Consider the following 24,423-nt stretch of genomic DNA (forward strand, 5'->3'; position numbering starts at 1 on the left):
CTTGCTAAATCACTATCTACACATTGTAAGAAGCAAATTAATTGGAAATGGTAAATAAATATAAGCGTTTTAATAAAATGACTGGTCTATAATTTTAACACACTGGCTAAGAAAAAATCTCACTTGGAGATTTAGAACATAAACTAAAGAGACTGTTCCATTTTTATGTAATATGAAAAATAGGCCCTTACAACCTATGCTTATCAAAGGCCTAATATAATTACTTCTTTGCTCTAAAGCTTTAATCATTTTGATTGATTATTGTTTAATTGGACATGAGTAAAACTAAATGAGGAAACAATGTACCTTAGGGACACATTTTTGTTTGTTTCTTACTTATTAAAACCATTTATTTTATATTCTTTTATATTTCAATACAGATAAAATTATATATAAATACATATGTGTATATACATATTGTGTGTATGTGTAAAATGAACTCTCCTAGAATTTGACAATGTAATGAACATTTTAAGAAAGGAGATCTTAATAAAGTGTAGAGTTCAAGTCCTGAAAAAGGTGTTTTATAAGAGTTAGAATAATTGACATTGCCTCCTTTCATACACTTGGACATTTTCAGCTATCAGACTGTTATGCAATAAATCCTCAGGCAGTCCTGAAGCCTAAATAATAAGAACTAGTTACATAAGAACCAAGACATATGCAATATATATGTATTTATTCCATATGTTATCATAATTTATATACATTTGCTGAGTAGCTATAATATAAAATATATTATTCAGGGAATACAAAATATATAAAGCATAACTTGTTAGATGCAATGATGTAACTAATTGCTGAGGAAGATACAAACACATGCACATATATGTATATATGTGTATATGTGTGTGCATGTGTGTATGAAATAACAGTATTTTATATTCTATGTGAATTCCATTTGTATGGGCACAGTTATCCAAGTTAAGCACAAATACCATATTCTTTTCATACTTTTAAGAAATCGCTGTAAAAGTTAAAATGTTTTATCATTTAAAAAATATAAGTGAACTTATTTACAAAACAGAAACAGACTCACAGACGTAGAAAACTAATGGTTACCAGCATGGGGAAGGGGGTAGGAAGGGATAAATTGGGAGTTCGAGATTTGCAGATACTAACTACCATATGTAAAACAGATAAACAACAAGTTTATACCATATAGCACAGGGAACTATATTCAACATCTTGTAATGACCTATGGTGAAAAAGAATATGAAAACAAATATATGCATTTTCCTATATGACTGAAGTATTGTGCTGTATACCAGAAATTGACACATTGTAAACTGACTCTATTTCAATAAAAGTGTATTAAAAAATTTAAAAATATATTACCAGGATTCCTGCATGACTAGTTTTACAGAAATAAGCCTTAAGTAGACACAAGCTGGATTTGCTAACAAGGATTATATGCCTGGAAAATGAATGTTTGACACACTCAGAAATATTCTGGAGTTGTTACCAGTTATTTGTACCTGGCAAATGCTCAGACACATAACCAGATTCTTCAGAAGAGCTGGGAATACATGAAAGGGAGTTTCTTGAAAAACATGATGGCATCCTCACTTAAACTGGCAAGACTGCTGGCATCCAGCCGCCTTCCTGGATAGTCCAGGGAAACGTGCCTCTGAGAGGAAGTGCTGTTAGATTACACCCTCTGCTCTTCAAAGTCATCTTGCGATGCAGACCTTTTTACCTACATTAAATGAGCTAGGCTTTCCCTATGTCTGCTGGTGCCATTCAGTCAATTACATCCCTGTGACACTAGAGACAACTGTGCCAGTATTTATCTTCATCCTCTATTATAAGATTGAATTTTAAAATCTTGTGCTGAACTTAATATTATCTATAAAACTTACTAAGAGGCAAAGAAAAAGGGGGGGGGGGAAGTTTAGCTCATCAACAGAATCCTGGAGGTTAGTATATTCTATGGAGATTAAAGTCCCTGGTTCTTGAAACTTTAATTCAAAATTCCCTAGAGCCAGTGGGTTCTACAGATTTTTCTTTGTATCACAGCTTTCCTAGAGAGGTGTGAGCAGAGTGAAAACGAATCGCCCTAATAGCTGTAGGAACACTGACGCTTCATGCGTAACTCCAGAGGAGGCGAACAGTCCTCTGATTACCAAGAATGAAGTGCTCCAAATTGTATCAACTTCCTCTGTGGTTACTTGAGGGTATCTCTTATTTTTTGGAGAACTGAGGAGAGGTTCTTTAGGTAATTTTTTTTTTCTTTTTGAAACCTGTTTTCATGTGACTACCCTACCCATAAGCTTACTGTCATGAGTAAAAAGGCCACTGAGGAACAAGCATATTGAACTGTGGGATGGAACTTGCCATCTAGAAAGCTGCACTCTCCGAAGAAAAAAAAAATACTAATCAGCTGGATATCAGCCAAAACATCTGACAAATGTAAGTGTGTATATTTATTGGGCAAAGAGCCTACTGAAATCTGAGTTTCTAAAGGGACAGGGAACGTTTAAGCAGCACCCAGAACCCTGCTCCTCCTACCAACTCACACTCCTCATACATAAATGAATTTGTTGTTATCAGTCCCAAACATAACCGTCCCATATCTAATTGTTCTTTCAAATTTAAAGTCAGATAAGTCAATCTGCCAACGTCCTTAAGTCTGATACAAAAATAGACATTTTTGAACTAATTTCCATTTTCCATTTTCTGACTTAACAGAAGAACCACAGAAAGGAAACATCATTGTTTACTGAAGTGTATAGTTTCATCCATTTCATTCATTTTCTTAAAGGCTTTGCCACTATGTATTTAACAAATAATACATCAATTAAAATTTACAGCAGCACTCTGGAGTTTGAACATATTGTGTTTAGTTTGCTGCTTCTCTTCAACAATATCTATTCCACCTGCTCTCCAAAATACCAGGGCATTATCCTCTAATCACCCGACACTAGTGATATTGTTAAACTTCTTAACTTCATGAATTTAGGTATTTTTAGTGCTGAAAGCAAATACAAAGCTCCCGATGTCTGCATTGTTTTGTTAGAACTGTAACAGTGATTTCAATGAAAATAGTTAAAAATCTATCATATTCAATTTTCATAATTAAACAATTACATATTAAGAAAGTAAAGAAAAAACCAGCACCTAATATCTGCCTGAGTTATCTCAGTATCACTAGAATAATAACGTAATCTACTCTTACCACTTCAGATAAGCAAACGTACCATTGCAATGATTAGGTCTCTACAATTTGAGCAAAGGGATGCCTTTAAATAAATGGGTGATTTGGGCAAAGGGCACATAATTGCTGAAGTAGAAACATAAACTGAAGCAAAAGAGTTTATAATCTGAATTACCAGTTACTTCCTGTCTCCATTTTGTTTCACTGCACATGGCCAGTTTTTAACCAGTAGGCTTGTCAATTCTTTGGCATGAACCAACAACATAGCACCATCATAATCATCATACATACACACACACTGATTCTTTTCTATCAGTGTGTATTAGCTCAAGTAATATGCAGATTGAGGGAAATTACAGTTTAAATTAGGTAGCAGTAATGTAGAAATATTGTCTCCTAATCCAGTTCCCCAAATCACCTCATTTTCTTCCCTTGTCCCCCCAATAGAAATACATAGAAAAAAAATTTACTCACACTGCACGATGAGCTGCACCAAGGCTTCTCTTGGTTTCACATTAAATCCGTTGTACTGGCTGGTCTGACACCTGTACATTCCTGACATTTCCCTAGATACATTCACAATCCTCAGTGTTCCATCATAACTCTCCATTTGCATTGACCCATCAGGCATTGCAACTTCTTTATCCGCTCTAGACCAAAGGATGATGGGTTTAGGTTTTCCAGTTACTTGACACTGCAGTTCTATTGTGTCTCCTTCTCTGGTGACCAAAGGTGATTTTTCCTGTGGAACAGTCAGATTGGGTGGAACTTGAAATGGGAAAAAGAAAATTTTTCAAGGTTAGTATAAACTGGTAAAACATATTCAAACACAGAAAATCATAAGGAAACAATTTCTGCTGGTTGAAGAAGTGTGACAATTCAGATGACAAAAATTATAGAGACCCTGAGAATAAATAGAACATAAACTCAAAGTGATTATGAATTGTTTTCATAGAACTTTCTTAAATGAGGTCTTCAAACATTTGCAAAATAAATAAGGCATTAAATTGAACCGTGAATGATGGGCATAAGAACAATCTACTCAGTGACTTATTATCAACTGTTAACTGGGTCTTTAACGTCTGCATTTCACAGAAGAGTAATCCTACTTGTTGAAGTAGGATTTAGCTTTTTGGTCTTCTGCTTCCTATGCTGTTTTCTCTCACTCAAGGATACTATAAGAAAGGGATAAGACACATTATAGACTTAGCAGGTAGAGTAAATGCAAGCAGTAGGAAAGGGAAAAAGAACCTTTGATATAAAATCAGAAGTTCTGACTTTGGAAACTGTGGCCAAATTGCTAGGGTTTAGGATTTGTTCTCTCCCTAGAGGAAATGAAATGGAACAACTGACTACAGTGCCACTCTCTGACAATTTACTATATTCTTCTCTTTTGGACTTCTAATATTGTTTGACACTGGAATTTTATGTAATTTCACTTTAAGACATTTTGAGATCATTGTAAATAGTTTCTCATGATATTGCTATTTCTGTAAAAATAATTTTAAGTGAGTTTTCAAAGTTGTATTTCAATAATATAAGAATTTAATTTTCTCAAGTAAAGCTAATTTCTGATTTGACTGAAGATATTTATGAGAAAATTAGGTTGATTTTATGGGAACTTACTTTACTATGCTGGAATATATTTATGTTAGGGTTTGAATTCAAAAGCATCTATGTAATAGAACATCTATCAAAAAAGCATGAGCTAAATTAGATGGCAGAATAAGAAAAAAACAGAAATATATGAATAATTTTATCTTTGTAATAAATGTCACACACTCCCTCCTTTGGAAGTAATATTACACATGGACGAAAAAGTAAAGCTTTATTCTCCTTCTAGCGTTTCTGTGCTCCAGTGCCCAGGAACAAAAACAAACATAATTAATTTTTAAATTATTTTTCAACTAATGTTGAAATGTTGTTTCTCTTATTTCGCATAGAGAAAACTAAATTCAAGTACAAAATGATATGAAAATTATCTCACTATTTAAGAATGTTCATGTCTACTTTTTCATTTAATTCCTTCATTTACTTCTAATTAAAAAAACAAGTTAAATAATACATAGCATCCTAGAAATTAGACAATATGAAGCATTAAACACTACCTTCTTGAAGTAGATATACATTCTGGGAACTGGCATTAACAAAAGCTATTTTAAAATTGCTGCATTTAAAAAAAATCTGTATGTTAAGCAATTTATTCTTGTAAACATAAACAACTAAATGATTTAGTTAAGTAATTTGTTCATTTTGAAGTGAACCACCAGGGAATGATGCAATTCTAAGCATCATCTTACAACAATAGGATCAGAAACAAGCTATAATATTTATTAATCCTCCATGAGAAAGAACACAGAGTAATGGCAGTAATCTCAGCATTCAACATTAATTTTGCTACTATTGCATGCCAGACATAGTTAGGGATTTTACATTTTCATTAATCCCCATAACAATCCTAGGATCAAATATTTAGTACTAAAATTTAACAAATGAGAACACTGAGAATAAGAGCGGATAAATACTCTGATTTGAATAGAATTCAAACTGAGGCCAACTTATAGCAGGTGGTTAATGGAGAGCTTTGACCCCTGAAGCAGGCTCCAGACAACTATGGTGTCTGGAATGAATAACTGGAGATAGCACTGGACTCCTTTCCTCTTGTTCATGATCACTCTGCGCCTATGGACAAACTAGACCAGTTTTCCCTGCCCATCTCTTGGACACTGCCTCAGAGACAATTAAAAAGAGTCAAGGTAGGAATGTGAGGGGTAAATAACACATACATTGCAAATTACCTTATCTATCTATCATATATCTTAAATATGTATGTCAACCTATATCAGAATAATTCCCTTATAGAAGCCAAAACTGCTTATAAGATATGCCAATTCAAATAAATATCCAAATTATGATAAATTTATATAAAGTAAGTGAAAAGAAAATATTTATTAAAAGATTATTTAATAGAATGCTTTGGTTTGAAATCTTTCATCCTCAACTCTACATAAACAAACCACATGACTTGGCCAAGTTTAAACATTCTGAGTATTAATTTCTTCATTTTTGAAACTAAGAATTTGTACTTTATGAGCTTCAAGGTTATTAATATTTTGACTATAAAGTTAAAGATAGAAGTGGTCTAATAAAAGTATCTGTTTTCTGACTTAATAAGATGAATATTCAAAAATCTTATTATATTACGACAGTCTAGCAAAAATAGATCCTTGACTAGCTATATTTTTAAAGTTTATAATGCTAAATAGTTCAAAAACTCCCTTGAAAATGTACGTTGAATTCATTAGATAAATCTTTCTCCCTATGTAATCAAAATTATAGAAATGTAAACCTCAGTTTTAGTCTAGGCAAGTTAAAATCGATTTTTTAAAAAAGAAATTAGCCCATTTTTTGAAAGCTTTAAAACTTGTCAGCGTTTTTATAGACTTCTCTCTCTACATTAAAATTTCCATTCTCTAGAACTCTCTTAATTGTTACAAATTTTTTTTTTTCTGTTGGGAGATCTTGTTTGTGACTATCTCTCTGTTTTGTATGTTCATAATACAAATTGTAACTTTATCCCAAGGCTCTTCCAAGTCTGTGATTGCAGCCTACTTCTATTTTCCAAAAGTCTTGCAAATCCCCAAATCTAAGCACTGTTTATTTCTTGACTTAGCTGACAGGTAATTATCAACACACTTAATCTGCTGATTAGGAATCACAGACTGTTCTTTGTTTTACCATGTCCTCTGACTCATCACTTCCAATCAGCTGCTTTGGTCTGTCTATCAAAAATATTTCTCATATTTGCTTATATCTTTTCATGGCTACAGGTGGATTTCTTAGTACAGAACATCATTTTGTCTTCTTGTGACAGTGTCCTAAGCAATCTCTTGGTCACCAGTCTAATTCTTCAAGGTCTGCTTTCTTGTCATAATCTTTACCATCATAAATACAGTTATGTTCATGTCACTATGAAAACCACAATCCTTATTAAAAGTGGTCATCATAATACTGCTTTAATAAAAAAATGAAAATAGCCTGATAGATTTATTTAAAAATTACAGTGAAAAATGAATACCCAGTAGATTAAGATGCAGCCTTTTAAAATGATGATGAAATAGACCTATTTGCTGATAAAGATATTTATATTTAATAAAGATATTTATTGAAGCAAGAAAAGCATGCTAGTGAGTAGTATGAATAGCTATAAGTACTAATAATAAATGAGTAAAACATGTTATTGAGCAGTATGCACAATATCACATCTTTATAAAAAAAGGCATATGCCAATAAATGACAACAGAGAGCTTCTTACAGGGGAGAATATACATGATTCATCTTTATACGTGCAGCATCCCACACTCTATTTTGCACAAAATAGGAACTCAGTAAAAATGTTTATACAAATATAAAAATTAAGACAGACAGACGGGCACTGATTTAGGGAAAGAACAAGACTTACATGGGAAAAAAATAGCAGAAAAGGAAGCCCAAAAGGAAATATACCAAAGCATTAATAGTGGTTCTCTCTGTGTGGGATTATTGGTAAATTCTAATTTATTTGTGTATTCTCTTTCATTTTCACTCTTCTACAATATGTGCAGTGCATATTAGCATATTACAGGCTCCAGGAAGCCCAGAGAAACATAAAATGTTAATGCAACCTATTTTCCAAAGCTCATTTTATGAAAACTCAACTTTTTTAATAACAACAAGTGTATCACTCTGGACATGGTGTTCTAGACAACGTCATAGAAATGCTCCTCTAGAGTCACTCACGCCTACAATAATCATTCACTTACAGTTGCACTGACTAGTGGACCTCTGTGCCCTTGCACAAGCAGTTCTTTTCTATGCTCAGCAAGTCTGGCCCTTGTTGTCTTCCAGCAACTCCGGCAGCTCCACGTGTTAAAATTGAATTCAAATGTTACCACGTATGTGATAACTTTGCCTACCCGTGGGCTGAGTTGGTTGCTCACTCTTCTTGACATGTTATGTTGTTTACCCAGTTAACCTGTACTAGTGGCTTTGCCCTGTATTTCCCCAAGTCTAAATCCCTGACCATACAGCTCCCTGAAGGCACAGAGTGTCCTACTCTACCTCTAAAGCCTGGTGCCCTGCTTTCCTGCTTGGCACCGACCAGGAAGTCATGAAATAATTGAGGATGGCAGAGAGGGAGAGAAGGCAAGAAGGGTAAGAAAGTAAAAAGATAAAAAGCTATGAATATAATTGAAATAAACATAATAGATAAAAATCATGAACATTTTAAAACAAGAGTAATAAATTACAATAGAATGTAATAATTCTACAATTAGTAACACATACAAGTAGCACAATCTGCTATGAACTATATTGTTAGCATAGATTTCAGATGAAGCAGATCTTGAGATGTGTGGAGGTATGAGAGAGTTAAGAGAGTCATAAAAGGACTCATGGTTTTCTTTTTCTTTCTCCTTTCACTTAAGAATTGGATAGATAAGTTGTAAATTAAACAAAAGAGCCAATCTGAGTAGATGCCATTTAATATTGTCATGTTTTTATTCCCTTTCTCTAAACAATTAAATTATTTTTTCTTAAAATATGAAGTTTCACAACAAAAACATCAAATTAAGTAGGAAAATTAGAAATGTCTGCACTTTATGGTATCTATACATAATGTACTTGCCAGAGAAAAGTCATAAAGATAATAAAAACACAAAGATACATTTTCTGATATACATTCTATATGTTGCCCTTACTTTGATTTTTATCTGAAATACTGCTGTAGGAGTTGCCATAATCAGAGAATCTTAAAAAAACATGACATGGCATCTAAGCCTCTCATTCCAAAAATAAATAGACAAGTAATTTGAACAAACTGGTTTTCTGTCAACTCTTCCACTGTATCACAGTCTATAAAATAAAGCAAGTATAGAAAATAAAAAAGTTTTCATTTTTTCACTGGGAAGAAACTGAGGAAATTTAATTTTTGTTTTTTAACTCAGAAAATGACTAGCTTATTTTCCTTACTCAAAAGAATATGGGGGAAGGTTAGTTTCTCAACTATGAGAAAATATCATGCTGTTTGAAACAAAGACATCAAAATATCATTATTATGGACTTACTGTTTTAAAATATGTAAATATGTATAGTGTACTTTAATAGTAGATATTGACACAAAAGATAGATTTCTTTTAATATAAAACTTATAGCAAACTAAGCAGTAAATAGAATTGTGTCCAAAGAGACAATCAGACTCATGTTTTCAAGAATCCTAAAATATGTATGGCATTAAGTTAATTATATTTGAATTTTGGGAAGAAGTAGTTTACATATGTATGTCCTAGAGTAGAATGTATAATATATATTTAAAACATAAATAAATAAGATTTCAAGAATATTGTGTGTTTATGAAAGTGACCCCTAGAGATCTGAATTCAAGGATTCTCATGCTGACTAAATCTATATAAACACATGTTAAAAAAGTTAAGACTCAAGTAAATGTGGGTGGGGAGGGCTATGTGGGGACTCTGTACTTTCTGCTCAATTCTGCTGTAAACTTGAAACTGCTCTAAAAAAATAAAGTCTATTAAAAAAAAGTAAATAGTAAATTTGTAATTTATCTAATCCAAATGAGCCAATTTTTTTGTATTTTTTTAACCTTCAAAAACAACAGGTGAGGTAAAAAATTAACTATAGACTTGATATGAGTTTCATCCTTAGTGATCTACTGATTGAAACTCCAAAGTTAGCAACATCCTTATTTCAGACCACAATGTTTTAAAGATTCCCTATCACTTGAGTGCTTTCTCAGTATCTGAGTCAGCAGTTCTCAATTTTTTTTTTTTTTTTGGCCAACAAGCTCTGTAAGCATAAGTCATGCACATGGATATAGTCAGATTTTGAGGTTTTGAGAAATCACAACATTTAACTTTACATGGAGGTAAAGAACTGAATAGTTTGCAACTGCAACAGGTATCAGTGGCACATCAGTAATGACTTCCCGTAATGGACTGTGAGGTAAGTAAAACAAGCTACTGGTTTAGTGAAATTGTCAGCTTCTTGTTGTAACTGTAATCAATTCTCTTCCACTCAAGAAAGTATGTTTAATGTAAGTGAGAATAATATCATTACTGCAATTTATATTTAAAAACCTCCATACACTAATAGTGTAAATACTCTAATCACCATACACCTCATAGCTGATTTGATGAGTACACTGCTAAGATTTAGAATAATTGCCTCAATACATGAACCTTATAAGAATAAGTGCCCATTGGGAAATACTCATATGATGATATTAGGCAAATTTGAGAATTCCCTTCAACTTAAAAATAATTCCAATCCAAATCTCTAAAATACTTTTTAAACTAATAAGCTAAGCTTGACCCATTTTCTTAATAATTATGTGTCAAAATACATAGTAAACTGTGTTTGAAAGATATTCAAGGTGACAAAAGAAATCCAACATGCTAAAGACTATTCATTTATTAATGGACCTGTTCATATTTGCTTCCTTTTTGAGACCATAATTGTTTGATGAAAGACAGCAACACTCTACAGCCCATTACTCATGAAAGGAATAAAGGTTGTCAATGGATACTCCCTGTTTTGTAAAAACACAGAGATAATATGATCACTTATATGATATGCAGCACAAAGAGTATTTTTGCAGTTGTTGTTTTAAAATATGTAGAACTTCCCTGAACTGTAGGTTAATATAATATAATATGCTGCATTGCTGCTCTTCCTTTGGAATTATCTTCCCCCTTAAAAATGAATTACTAAAATCTAATTGATGAATGGCTCTTTCTCCTCCTGAAAAAAATTCACCTTTTCTGAATTAATCTTTCTTAAAAATCCTATCATTCTACCATTCACATAGCTTCAGTAGCTCCCCATTTTCTAGAACAGCTCTAAATCTCACTGTTTGTTTTCTGTCTTACCTGCCAACCCTTAGTAAGTCATAGGGCTTCTGTAAAAAGCTCTCTATTCAACTTAGACAAGTCTTTTGATCTGTTTAACACTTGGCTCATTCCCTACTTCCCTCTTTCTCTTCAGGAATGACTTTCCCATTACAATATCCATTCAATAATGTCCCATTCTTCTAAGGTCCAATTTAGGTTTCCTGTTCTCTTAAGTCCTTCCTGATTTCTGTATCTTTTATCCATCCTCCATGTCTCTGAATTACAGTGTGTGATTTATTCTATTTATGTCATGACAAAAGGTCAACTCTCTTACGTATGTAGCTAAAACAGTTTGAGATCAGTACCAGGTTTTACGTATTTCCTCAGTAGCTCCCACATCATGTGACATTTTAAAGTATTTTAGAGGTACTTAACGAATTCTTGATTGATTGATGGAGCACCAATCAAGGTTACTAGGCAACCAAAGTAAGAAAACTATTGATGAATAATCACCTCTTGATTATTCAAGGCTTAATTATAAAGTATATGAATTTCAAGATGATTTTTCAGGCATGAACTCTATTTCTAATTTTAAAAAACACACAAGAAACAATAGATTTTTATAAAGTGAACACATACTGGTTACAGTAATGATACAGGCAGGTAAAATATTGGAAGCATTTGGAAGTCTTGAGTAATTTGTCCGTGCTATGGCTTTCCTCTATTATCAATAAAGAAAAGGTTAGTTGGCTCTATAACAGAATGTCCTTTTGGACCTATATTCTAAGACTTGTACTCCTTATAGTCTTGTGGTAAATCATATATGAAACAGGCACATATTTTTAAATATGTCATCATACCGTATAGTAAGCCCACTGTTTTTGTCCATGATATAAATAAGCATAAATTTATCTCTAATCGCACTCTGTTAAATAAAATGCTCTTTTTTTGCACTGCACACTTTTTTTTAACTGATTCACCTATAATAAATCAGGAGATGTTAATAAAACAGGATTGACAATGTTTTACAAATTTAGTAACAGAGTGGGAAGAAAGCATGTATTAAAAACAAACATGAGGTTAAAATACCACAGCATTTGCATTTGGAAATTCTAAGGGGAAATGTGCACACACACACACACACACACACACACACACACATACAATGCTTTTTTTATAAAGAGTTACAGAAAATCTTATTACAGTAGTATTGTGAGTTATGTGAAACATATGGGGAGAGGCAGGGTTGCAAGGGGTTGCAGCTCTGGAGGGCTCAGTATTGGAAGATGGGGGACATGCAGCGTCATTCAATCAGGAAAACAGGTCTGGCAGGCACAGCAGTGGCTGTTCCAACTTCCCTCTCCCAGCAGGTGTTGCTATGGCACAAGAATAGTCTCTGAGGGATTCAGGGGAACACAAAGTGTAAGATGAGAGAGCAACACAGAAAATCGTTCTCGGAGTAGCATTCATATTTTCCCTGTTCCACAAGCTCCAAGGCCAGTTGCAAATAAACACAGGTCTATTCTTGCAGCCTCATAAACAGATACGTGCCTGGGACCTGAAGCCATGATTGCTTACAGAGCCTTTGCTGACGTTTAATTTTCAAGTATCTTGAATTGTCACGATCTTCACATAATTTGGTTTTCTAACTTGAGCTCATGAGAAAATATTTTCTAGAATCATTAAAATGAATTTGCATAATAAGAAAATTTTCTACTAACATTTTTGGGAAAAGATACAAAAGCATACCTTTTCCCCTGTTCAATCTCCCTTTGCTGACTTATTGGATGTGTTTCTCATGCACTGAAATAGAGAGATGAATGGTGGTCACTGACTAAATATGTAAGTCTCACATGTGAAAACTTGTTTACTTTGAGACAACTTAAACAAACAAACAGAACCAAGATACTTCTGCTTGCTAGTGACTCAAATTATGTTAACATTTTAGCAAACTAGCAATCTGGACTAGACTGAAAAAATTGGAAGAAACATGAACTGCAAAAGAAGTGCTTTTTTCCCTTTAATAAGAAAGCGGATGTTATAGTAGTCAAAACATCAAATAAAGTGCCAAGATCTTTAATTACTAAGATGTGACTAGATCATTTGATGAAAAGATAATCAATCTATAATCATTTCTGGGAAACAGGGGACCAATTCCTGAACTTAACTCTCTACTGATGATCAAATTCCATTTCATGTTTGGTAAGTTTTGCGTTGTTTTCTTTTTTTTTTTGAATAATGCAGAGTAAAGCTGGAAAACTATAGTTATTTGAGTATAAGCAATTGATTAAGAATGTCAGCTTTAAAACTTGGATACCATATTCTAAATATGTATTATACAGAGGAAAAGCAACAAGCTGGAGAAAGTCCTATACCTTAAAAGGTAGCTCAGAAATTCCCCAATGTCTGCAATTCTGATATTCCAAAACACATTTGTGTTCTTGCATACTCACTCTTAAAAATGGTGCCATGATTTCTCCAAATACATTTAAATGTGCATATAAATCCACTATCCCTTAAATTAATATTTTGGGAGTAACAAAAGCAGGTGCATATATGAAAACTTATAACCTACACTGGAGCTATTACCAATTCATTTTAACACATATTTTTGAGCCCCTCAAATACATAAATACGTTTAAGAGTGGGGGCAAGAGAGAAGACAGGCCATTCACTACTTTCAAAAATTACATTATGCACTATGGAAACTGATAAACAGGGAGGAGTCTTAGTAACTGATAACTACTCATAATCATTTTAGAATCAGAAGGCTTTTTTAAATTGGCATGGAGCATTTGGAAGAGTTATACGTTTACAAATTTAGAAATCTGAGTTGCACTCAGGGCCTAACCACGTACTAGCTGTGCGATCTTGGGTTGTCTTAGTCTGTTTTCTCACCAGCAAATAAAGCTGATGAAAAGGAGGATTTAATGAGAATTTAAACATGAAATGGCATAATGCATATTAGAGTGCCCTCTGAAGTGTAAAAGTACTTTAACTCATGTAATATACTTGTAAAGAGCAAGGCTCAGGTCTGGCAGCTGAGATTCAGATCTTAGCTCCACCACCCACTAGCTGCAGAACCTTGGGAAATTTATCTAACTGGTTATCTCTCAGGTTACTCGAAGTGAAGTGAGGTACATAACAGTACCTACTTTATATTTTTTTAAAGAATTAAACAATGTAATATACAGAAAGTCTCGAGCACAAAGTCTAGCATAAAGTAAACCCTCAGGATATGTCAGTTATTGCATTTTCTCCTCAGTGCTTTTTTTTGGGGTGGTATCGATGACTCATTGTTCTGCATGTATTTCTGTATTGAGAGCAAAGATTTTGTTTTAGTCACACCTATGATATCTCAAGTACTGAACGTGGAAACACATAGGGTCAACAAAATATTTTATAAATAATATACAGATATTTGCATATATATAAATACAGCTCATTGTCAGCTGTCTTGGTGATACGTATGCATTTGAGATGAGGACACTATTTGATGAAGATAACCTTTTGAAAAGAATAGGAATGAACTTTCTTAATCTGAATAGTCAGAGGCATGCCCCAAAGCCATCCAAGGAAAGAAGGTTGCAGATTTCTGCCATTAGACATAATCTGATCTGTGTGTTTGGATACTGTCATACAATGACACATAATACAGATATCCTAGCTCTCATTCTGTTTCTATGAAGTAATGAGATTTGGGCACTGCTAAGTACATCTATTCCTTCCTTATGAGGATGACAAAATGTCAGTGCTGTCCATTTTCACAAAGGTGAGGGTATTACCATGAAAGCCAGGGCCCAGTTAGTAAAAAAGGAGCTGTTTGATCATGTTAATTATGTGATTGCTTTCCTGTGGATAAGAGAATTCTAAATTAAAAGGAGGAAAAGCTATAAATTATATATCAAATATGCTTAACGGAAGCACAGCAAAAGAAGGATGCTTTAAAGAAATCCACAATTTATTTTATTTTCTGGAGCAACTGTTGCTCACGGTGGTAAACTCTTCAGTGCCCAATGGCTAGAAAAATCAATTTACTTCTATAATAAAAAGGCCATTTGTCTACCTGTAGAATCCATGTGACACTGTTTGGCTTTTTATAAATGATCACTCTGAACAATGCCTGTGGTTTACAAATTCCCTAATTACACTACTGATTGTATGCCACTGAATATGCCTTATCCTGTGGAAATAGACACCACTGCTATTTTAATAAACATTTTTACAAAAAAATGAAGCTGGCTCTTTCATGCTTTGTCAAGAGCAAAATGAAGCAACCAGTGAACACAATGTTCCATCAGCAGATCAGGACACCACATGTTCTTTAGAGCAAATGAGGTTTAATTAAGAGATTCATTAGTAGATAACTGGTCGATTAAAAAAACTGGAGGAGGGTTTTCTTATAATACATGGCGACTTTATTAACAAATATTCCACAAATGCATGATTGCATTTTATGATCCATTCTGCCAGTCTTCAGAAGCATTGAATGCTACAATAAAAATATGAGCCTAATTTTAAAATCACATTAAAACTTGTATAATGTCATTGATCAGAAAGATACATAATTCATTCTGAGCTAATAAGTGTGTGGATAGAGTTTAGCACTATTTTATTAATATGGTTTTACATTGCACTGTATTCCTAAGCAAGGGCATTTCTGTTTAAATGTCAACTAAATATATTTTGTTTACAAGTATTATTTAGACAGTCTTAGTAAAAGTGGACTACTTATGTTTCATTTATACTGGACTATATGTCACACTAAATGCTTTTCAGATGCAGAAGCTTGAACTGCTTGTCACTTTATTTCTACCTCACATATTTAAATTACCAATATATTTCATATTGAGCATAGAACATTTTTTAAAGTGCAATGATATGCTTCTCATTTCATATCCTTATAATCTCGTCATCATTACTGATAGAACATTCCTAGAATTGGGGAAATTCTGACCTGTTTACCTGATTTGTTTATGTATTCAAGAGGAATCTGGTGTCTTAGGTCTTCCCTTCCACTGCAAACCACTGTCTTGTCCCCTTTACTAAAGCTTTCAGTTCTGAGCCTAAGCTGTCCCTTAGGCTGACTTTCACCCAACAGGACTACCCAAGCTCCAATTCTTTCGTCAAAAAGGTAAGAAGGCAGATACAGTATGATTTGAAGTTTCTCAGATGAATTCAGTTATCAAAAATACATTTCTCGCAGTTTATCTCTGGAGCTTGAAATCGCATTACTTGTGCTCATTCCGCTGAGAGGCTGTATGTTTTATATAAAGAACCCAGGTTCTGCAGTCAGAACTGACCTATGTTCAACACTGTGAAATGCTTCAGCACACGGTAATGCTTTGGTTCTTAAACTGGGTGTAGTTATTTATGTGTATACACTATCTAACTTTCATACTTACAATTCATGCATTTTTTGTGTTCTTGTTATGCTGCTATGAAGTTTTTTAAAAGATATGCTTCACCATAGACAATGTAATCTATACTTGTGCGCTGTAAGTTTTAATGTATATTCTAGTAGTACTGTTAATAGGTAAATCACGCCACTCTGGGGTACATACCCCAGATGTGGTCAAGTAGCATTTTAAAGACACAAACTCTGGGTCCACGCTTCTCAGGAAGCCAAGACAAGTATCATCATGTTGAGTTGTACTACAGGATTTTTAATCTAGCATAATGTTGAAAGTGGTCTTCTTTAACAAAATGAATACTGCTCAAGGTATACGCCTAGGATAGAATGGGGAAAGACCTCACCCGATTTTAATGAGTGGGATGTGAGATGGGCAGATGGGACCGGACATCGTAACGCTCACTGAAGTGGTGTTCTTGGAGTAGGGGAGAATATTGTGCCCCATCATAGACATAACACATGGTCACATGATCCAATGAGAATGTTATCTGAATCCCTCAGAATATTTTAATGCCTGTCTACAATGAACTTTTCACTCAATGCCCTTGTCAAAGGGAATAACTGAATATCAGAATCCCCTGAGATAGTAAAAGAAAATATCCATTTAATGTAAGATGCTGCATACTCTTATACTGAATTTGGAATCTGAGATTGTAAACTTAAAGCAGGATGTGGCTGTAGGAAGCGAACAAGTACCTAAGCTTCAAGGCCCCATTTCCCCTGCAATAAAATGAAAGATGGGGTAATCTATAAATAGCCTCAGTATTTAAAAACTACGCCAGTAACAGACATTTAGAAATATTATTTTAAAATTGTTTTACAAAATAGGTCTCTGGGGACCTGCGCCAACAATCTTCTATTTTTATTTATAAATAGATATTCTGAATTCATAAATATCCCAAAATTGTGCCACACCAATTCCAATTGGAAAGATATCATAAATTTATTTAATCTTTTTTGTAATCTCACTGATATCCTACAATGAAGCATAAAAAATTAAGACTGAAAATTAATGAGATCTTTTTATATTAAAATGTATTCATTCGTAAGCAAATAGTGGGGGGAAGTTTTTTTGCATTCATGGTAGTTCTAACTTCTATTTTGGAGCTTTTAAAAGAAATAGCTTTGATTTAAAGCCATTCCAAACTGTAAAATGAAACCTAGACACAACAAACAAATTGAATCACTATAATAATTGTTCTTTCTAATGTCAGAGATGTAGGATTCTAGATCTGTTGCTATCTCATAGAGTAAAATGGTGATCAAACTGTTAGTCTATGCATCTAGTCCCCATGGAAACTTCTGTTTATTTCAGTTGATAATGGTAGCTTGGTGGTGTCATCTATGGACATAATAATCTCAAGTTTTATCGTAATTACGTTAATAGTGAATCTATCGCCACTTCCCATGCCTCCATCTTCTCCTCTAGTCAAACAATCCAGAGTGAGTCTTGGTATTGTAGCTTTAAATAATATGCCCTGATTTACATTCCATTCTCAACTATAAATTTGATGGAGACATTTATTCATCAGTTAACGAATATAATTTTCATAATTGTTTCTTTAATGCTAGTAAATTATTGCTAGTTATTATAATTTTAAGCACAAATTATGGAATTAACTAAAGATGTTCAGTCCTCATTGGATTAGAAGAATATATATTCCATTATTTAAAATTCAAATAGTTTCCATGTCCCCATTGCTTGCATTTAGAAAAGTATGAAGGGTATAAGGAATCATAAATTGGGTATTCTTTCATATTTCTCTTTGATTTGCTCTTATCTTAATGCAATCTGGAAATTACAAAAAATGTTTAATTTTGCCAAGTGAAGGAAATCCTCAACACATGACACAGTAAATAGACAACAGCTAATTAATCACTGTTAAACTATAATGTGTAGAACCTTTGTTCTGATATGTGGGGAAAAAGTGTTGGATATTTTAAGATAATAATTGGAGGAAATTGTAAATCTGATGTCATATGGATAGATTCCACTTTATGTGAGAAAATTCTAATATAAAAACATGGTTAATGTTTATTGAACTATCACAGAAAATATAGAATTAATTTAATGCAGCCAATCTTTACATTTATGCTCTCCCCCAAAATAAGCAGTAGAAATATTGATATAATTTATGCTTCTCAGAACAACTTATAACTTCCTGACAAGGAAGGCCAATGAAAATGTTTCAAATACTTCTTCTCACTTCTTTAAACAGTCTCATTGAAAAGAGAATTAGTACAATCGTTACTGTCTGTAAAATCTCTCTCTCATTCTCTGTCTCCTTATCACCATCCCTCCCTCCTTCAATTCTCAATCCTTTCACTAGAAGACAAATGAGTGCTCGCTTCCACTGTCAAAATCCATGCATCACTATTAAAGTGCCTGAGACAAATATTCTCTTTCACATGCCACTTCATGCTGTTGAAAAGGTACCGAAGGCCCTAAAGCTGCTGCAAATACAGGAAGTGTTCCACTGGATATTCCCCTCTTCCACACAAGCAGAGGAGCTTTTTCCTTGATTTCCCTTGACCACTCCTTTTTTAAATTTTCTTCATGGTTTCTTCTTCTTCTCCCATGCCCTTGGATGTTTTTTTGTCTTTGCTTCATATTCTCTTGTTGAATATAAGCTCATCCACTTCATGCAACTGCTTGTGAAGTCTATGCTTACTTCTGAACTTTCTCAGTTATCAAACCCTGGTTTCTAAATGGCCACCAGAAACAAAAGCATGTCTTAGCAACTCTTCAGGCACTGCTAATTCCAAATCAATGTGGCCTTGCAAACCTCTCCTAAAATCCCTCACTCAGAATTTGGCATTCCCATATTCTGAACAACTGAAGTATAACATTGCGGAATCACAGAAGCATAACATACTGTGGAAAGGATGGGAGAACTCATCCAAACCAATAGTTTTCGATTACATGTGTTTAACATTGTGTGTATATGTGTATGTTTGCAAACTTGAGTCAGAACCTTTGTCCAAATATAATCTTAGAAGTCCTATATATAAAAGAGATCTATGTTTTGCTCAATTTGAATTTGGAAGGGGAGGAAAAAAGGGTCAAATTATCAGCTGCTTACTTCCCTTCCCCCTGTAGTTCAGTAGCCCTTGAGATCAGTTTTTAAAAATCTCTAGTTAGCATTGGAACACCATTTGGAAATCAGTTACTCAGCTGATCCCTTTATCCTACAGATGGAAAGCTTTGAGGTTCAGCCAGACCAAAGGCCTTAATTCTTTTAAGTGTAAATTTGGGCCTGGACCCAAGTCCAGGGCTCTGCACTACAGTGAGCTGTCTGATGTCAGTCAGGCACACTCAAATTGACTTGAGAGCATTGGTCACTGACTTCACTGCCCATTAACAAGGTTGTGAGTGTTCTTCAGCACCTCATCTGATTCCTATCAATGTCTTCAGCTGAATAAATAGTGGCCCCCCCAAACTACACACACATTCCAACTGGCAGACTCTTTTATTTTCTTATGCTCCTTTTTCTCCCCCATTCTATGTCCTCAAACTCTTTCTTAAAAGTATTCTAAAGGTGTGGTGGAGGGAAAAGGAATCTAAGATGCAAAGAAGTTAACTGACATCTCAGATGTAGTTCACAAGTGAGTCTCGTGCTTTTTCTATGAGCTAAGCTTTCATATTATTTCATTTCTCACCTGACACATCCACAAGTAATGAGTATCTCCACTGCCTTAATTTATTTCCTAACAAAAATTATCTGCCTTCTCGCTCACATCATCTCTAAATGAGTTACTGAATACCTCCTAACAATGCAAAGGTAGTCTACACTGTTGGGGTAACAGAGGAAAAGTTTTCTTTCCCCAGCTGACTGACTGTGAAGCTTCTGGAATGTCTCCTGAAACACTCCTTTATTTCTCACCATTCTTCCTCTAAAGGTCTCTTTTTGGAACTCGGCAGATTCATCCAATAAATAGTGCCCCCACCACCAACCAAACACCAATCTGATCATACTGCTCCCTTGATAAAATCCTATGATCATTCTTGATCATGTGAAGAACATCTAATTACATTCATTTCCTTCTAAGATCCAGGGCCATATACTCGTCCTCCTTAACCTGTCTCAGATGTCAGCTGCTCTGTGGAGCTCTTCCTGACTGGACTCAATCATTTCATCCTGAATGCCCCTATCTCACTCTGACAGTTTATAAAGCAAATACTAGACTCTATCTGTTAATACAACATTTTAAGTGTATGGGATATAATATTCGTTGTGAATAGGCTCCTATACATTTTTATTTCTCCCTATAGCCCTTTCCTATAGTGGTTGTTGGGCTGAAGGTATACTACATTTCACGAATTAATGTCAGAATTGTGGATGACAGCTCAACTTAATTTCTCTCTGCCCTATTACCACACTTGGCATTATTCTTACTTACATTGCCAGTTAACCTTGCCTCTCAAATTTAAATTTCCAACTGCAATCTCCCTCCACCAAGAACGGATTATTTGACTGAGAACTTGTGAAAGATAGGTCAGATATACCAAATGGAAAGAAAACTATACCAACGAATTAAGCTGTAAATACGGTGTTCATTTCTTGCGGTGGGTTTCCTATCTTCATGAAGAAAATTTCAGAAGTTTCAGCAAGTTTCTTTAAACTGCTCTCATTTGATCTCTCTCATTTTCATACCTTTATTTTATGTATTTTTTGTCATTTCTCTCATAGGTCATTTAGCACATTCTAATATGGCACGTGCTAAGCCAGAATTCTGGAGGTATCTTTACTCTAAAAATATTCAAGCACGAATTTTTGCCTGTTTTAATTCTTGATATCAAAAGGGAACCAGACTTCAGCTCCAAACACTGCAATCTTCATCAATACTACCTGAAGCTAAACAGTAATGACAATAATAATATAAACAATAATATTTGATGTAGACAACTGACATTTCTCAAACTTACTTTGGGGTGAGTATAACCATCTTTAGAAAATTTTGGTACTTTAAAAATTATTTTAAACACACAACCTGAATAAAAACCTGTACCACTTATTCAAATACAGATTCCAGACAAGTCCCCTAACCACTGCCAACACCCTGAGATTATTGTGTTTACAGGTCTCCTATGTAGAAAATCTGCATCAGCTACAGAACAACACAAGACTAATATAAATGAGCAGAAGAAATAATTCCAAATTATTAAATAAATTTTTATATAAAGCACATTTAATTTAATTAAAACCTATTTTCTAATAGGGATGTTAAGCATAAAATATTCTTCTCGGTAAACTTTTATATACCTAAATATGAATTTTATAACCATGCCTATCATGTAGGCTGATGATGCCATTCTTTACTGAAAAAGTACAAATGACAGAAATTAGGTATCTCTGTGAGTATGCTACGGCCTAATATTTCCTAAGGAGTATTCTGTGTACATGGTTAATAAAAACAGTATTTTGCAGTTCAATGTCTCTCTGAGAAGTTCACCAAGCACAATAGCAATTTAAGGATCTAAGAACCACAGTACAGATACCTGCTAGCCAGGTTTAGTTCCAGTCCCAATGCTATAGGTTAAGACCCATTTTCAGTGTCTATGAAAAGAAAAGTGGGAAAAGCTTAGGAAGAGAGAATTCAATGCTTTTTAGGGAGATAGCTTCCCTACTGATGCCCTGCTCAAAACACTATGCTTCTTCCTGGCCCTTATCAGGGACAGGTACAATATGCCTTTTAATAAACACAAGAGTCATCTGAGAGGCAGGAAACTTCAACACCTAAACAGTAAATTCAATCAGTATGAAGCCAGTCCTGCCTAAGGCCAGTGTAAAAAGTAGCCAGTCTTTCATTCAGAAAAGAGGAAACTGACCCCATAACCAGGACTCTAAAGTTCAGAGTATGTCTCATTTTTTACAGTTGTGCTTTTTTATTGCTTCTTCAACCATTCAAAATTTAAATATATGTATATAGAAACAGAGATAAAAGATAGATAAAAGAGTTCACAAATGAAATAGAGAGAAAATCTTGTATGGTAAGAATGAGACTTGAGCAACTGCAACGGAATCTCAGGAATTCTTACAGCATGATTCTAGAACTTGGATACCCTAGCCGAGAATGAGCCATTTAACAAGGCACCCAATAAAAAAACAGTTGACCCTTGAACCATGTGGGTTTGAATTGCATGGATTTTCAAAAAACACATACTGTAGTACTTACTACATGGTCCTCAGTTGGTTGAATCTGAGGATGTGGAATCTCAGATATGAAGAAACCTCAGATATGGGGTCCCCCATTACAAAATTACACTTGGATTTTCCACTGCTCAGAGGTCAGTGCCTCTAGCCTCACGTTGTTCAAAGGTCAACTGTATATACATAAATGAGACATAAGGAAAAACTGAGACTTTAGAAAATATATTAATGTTTGCATAGACAACAGTTACATGTGGGTTTAACTTAATTTCTTAATAAGTTCATAGAGTTCAGCTTTGTTATGATTTTATTTCTTAATTAACAAGGTTTCAGAAGTCTAGGTTAGAGGTCAGCACACTATGGCCTGTGGGCAAAATTTGGCCCACCATTTGTTTTTGTAAATAAAGTTTTATTGGAACAGAGCAGTGCCCATTCATTTTACTGCCTGTAGTAGCTTCCCTACTATAATAGTAGAGTAGAATATTTGCAACAGAAACCATACACCTTGAAAAGCTGAAAACATTTACTATCAGACTCTTTACAGAAAAAGATTGCTGCCCTCTGTTCTCTGTAATTAATTTGGAGGTCATGGGCTGAACCTCACAATTTTGGAGTCAAGAAAGAAAATGAATTTTTTTTTGTGTCTAGTAACTCAGGAACCCATTACATAACTTTTGACTACATGGAAGCTTCCTCTGATTAAATCATTGTCAGGTCTTACGTATGTCAGTCTTATTTATGACCTCCTCCTACATAAAATGGCCATGACTCACTATATTCATTCCATAAAACTTCAGTTTTAATCAGCAGGATTTCATGGGTTTCTACTCCTCCCCCTTGACTTGAAAAGGGCAAAGAAGCAAATCCAATTAGAGACTTAATCATTTTTCTTTTGCTTTCATGCTAATTAACTATTCTTATTAGTTGTGTACCATACTCCTGTATTATCAAGAAGTTTCATTTCACAAATGTGAATACTTGTTCAGACTCTTAACTGTCATAATTATAATAACTAAGTCAGATAGCAGCAAAGCCAGTATTTCAAGGTAATTTTCTAAATTCACCACCTCCTCTGTGCACCTATGTTTATGTTGCTGCCTCTGGTTTAATCCTTTAAACCTCGTTCCATTTTCTGCTAAATAAAATGCTCCTATACTCAAACAGGGGAGGAAAAATATCAACAAATTTGTACTGAGTCTTCTGCTATATCTGCCCACCAGATGTCTCACCACGGAATTCCACAGATCACCAGGCTCACTGTTTATATTTTCTAGGCATGATGCAGATGCTTCTGAGTTTACTGTACACCTACAAGTTTTCAAGTCAAGCAAAGAAACATATGCAAGCTAATGAGCACCAAAGGATTTTATGCAGAACAATACTGGAGGAAGCAATGGAATATTTTTCAGCAAGCCCTCTGAAAATTAAAAATATACTGTAACAGTTATACTTGTGTAAATGAATAACAAATAAGTAACAATACTTAAGGGTTGATTTTAACTGTTGCCAAAAATTTAGGCTAAAATATACATGCATTTGCCAGCAAGTATGTGAAGAATTTTCATTCATAAGATTTAATTGTACCAATTAAAATTTCAGTATATTTAATTTTTTCATTGATAACTTAAAACAATCGCTATAATGTTTTTTTAAGTTACCTTCAGTCTAGCCATATAAAATGTAGCTTCATTAATGGTAATAATAAAATTGAAATAAACCAATAAATCCTGCTTATATTAATATCAGTTAATATTAATTCTACAGTAAAAGCAAGAAATAAAGTATCACATAGTATTTCTGGGACATTCTTCATCC

The 24,423-nt window shown here is 34.1% G+C and overlaps 1 protein-coding gene across 2 annotated transcripts in view; it reads right to left on the reverse strand.

Moving 5' to 3' along the window:
- The window catches only part of MDGA2 (MAM domain containing glycosylphosphatidylinositol anchor 2), a 417,841-nt gene that overhangs the window by 158,645 nt on the left and 234,773 nt on the right, over nucleotides 1-24,423 (reverse strand). For both annotated transcript variants that reach the window (XM_031679006.2, XM_072962999.1), the window contains exon 8: nucleotides 3,632-3,925. In XM_031679006.2, coding sequence (XP_031534866.1) covers nucleotides 3,632-3,925 — 294 coding nt within the window. The remainder of the gene's footprint in view (nucleotides 1-3,631; nucleotides 3,926-24,423) is intronic.

This window comes from Vicugna pacos, chromosome 6, assembly GCF_048564905.1.
Source record: "Vicugna pacos chromosome 6, VicPac4, whole genome shotgun sequence".
Classification (NCBI taxonomy): domain Eukaryota; kingdom Metazoa; phylum Chordata; class Mammalia; order Artiodactyla; family Camelidae; genus Vicugna; species Vicugna pacos.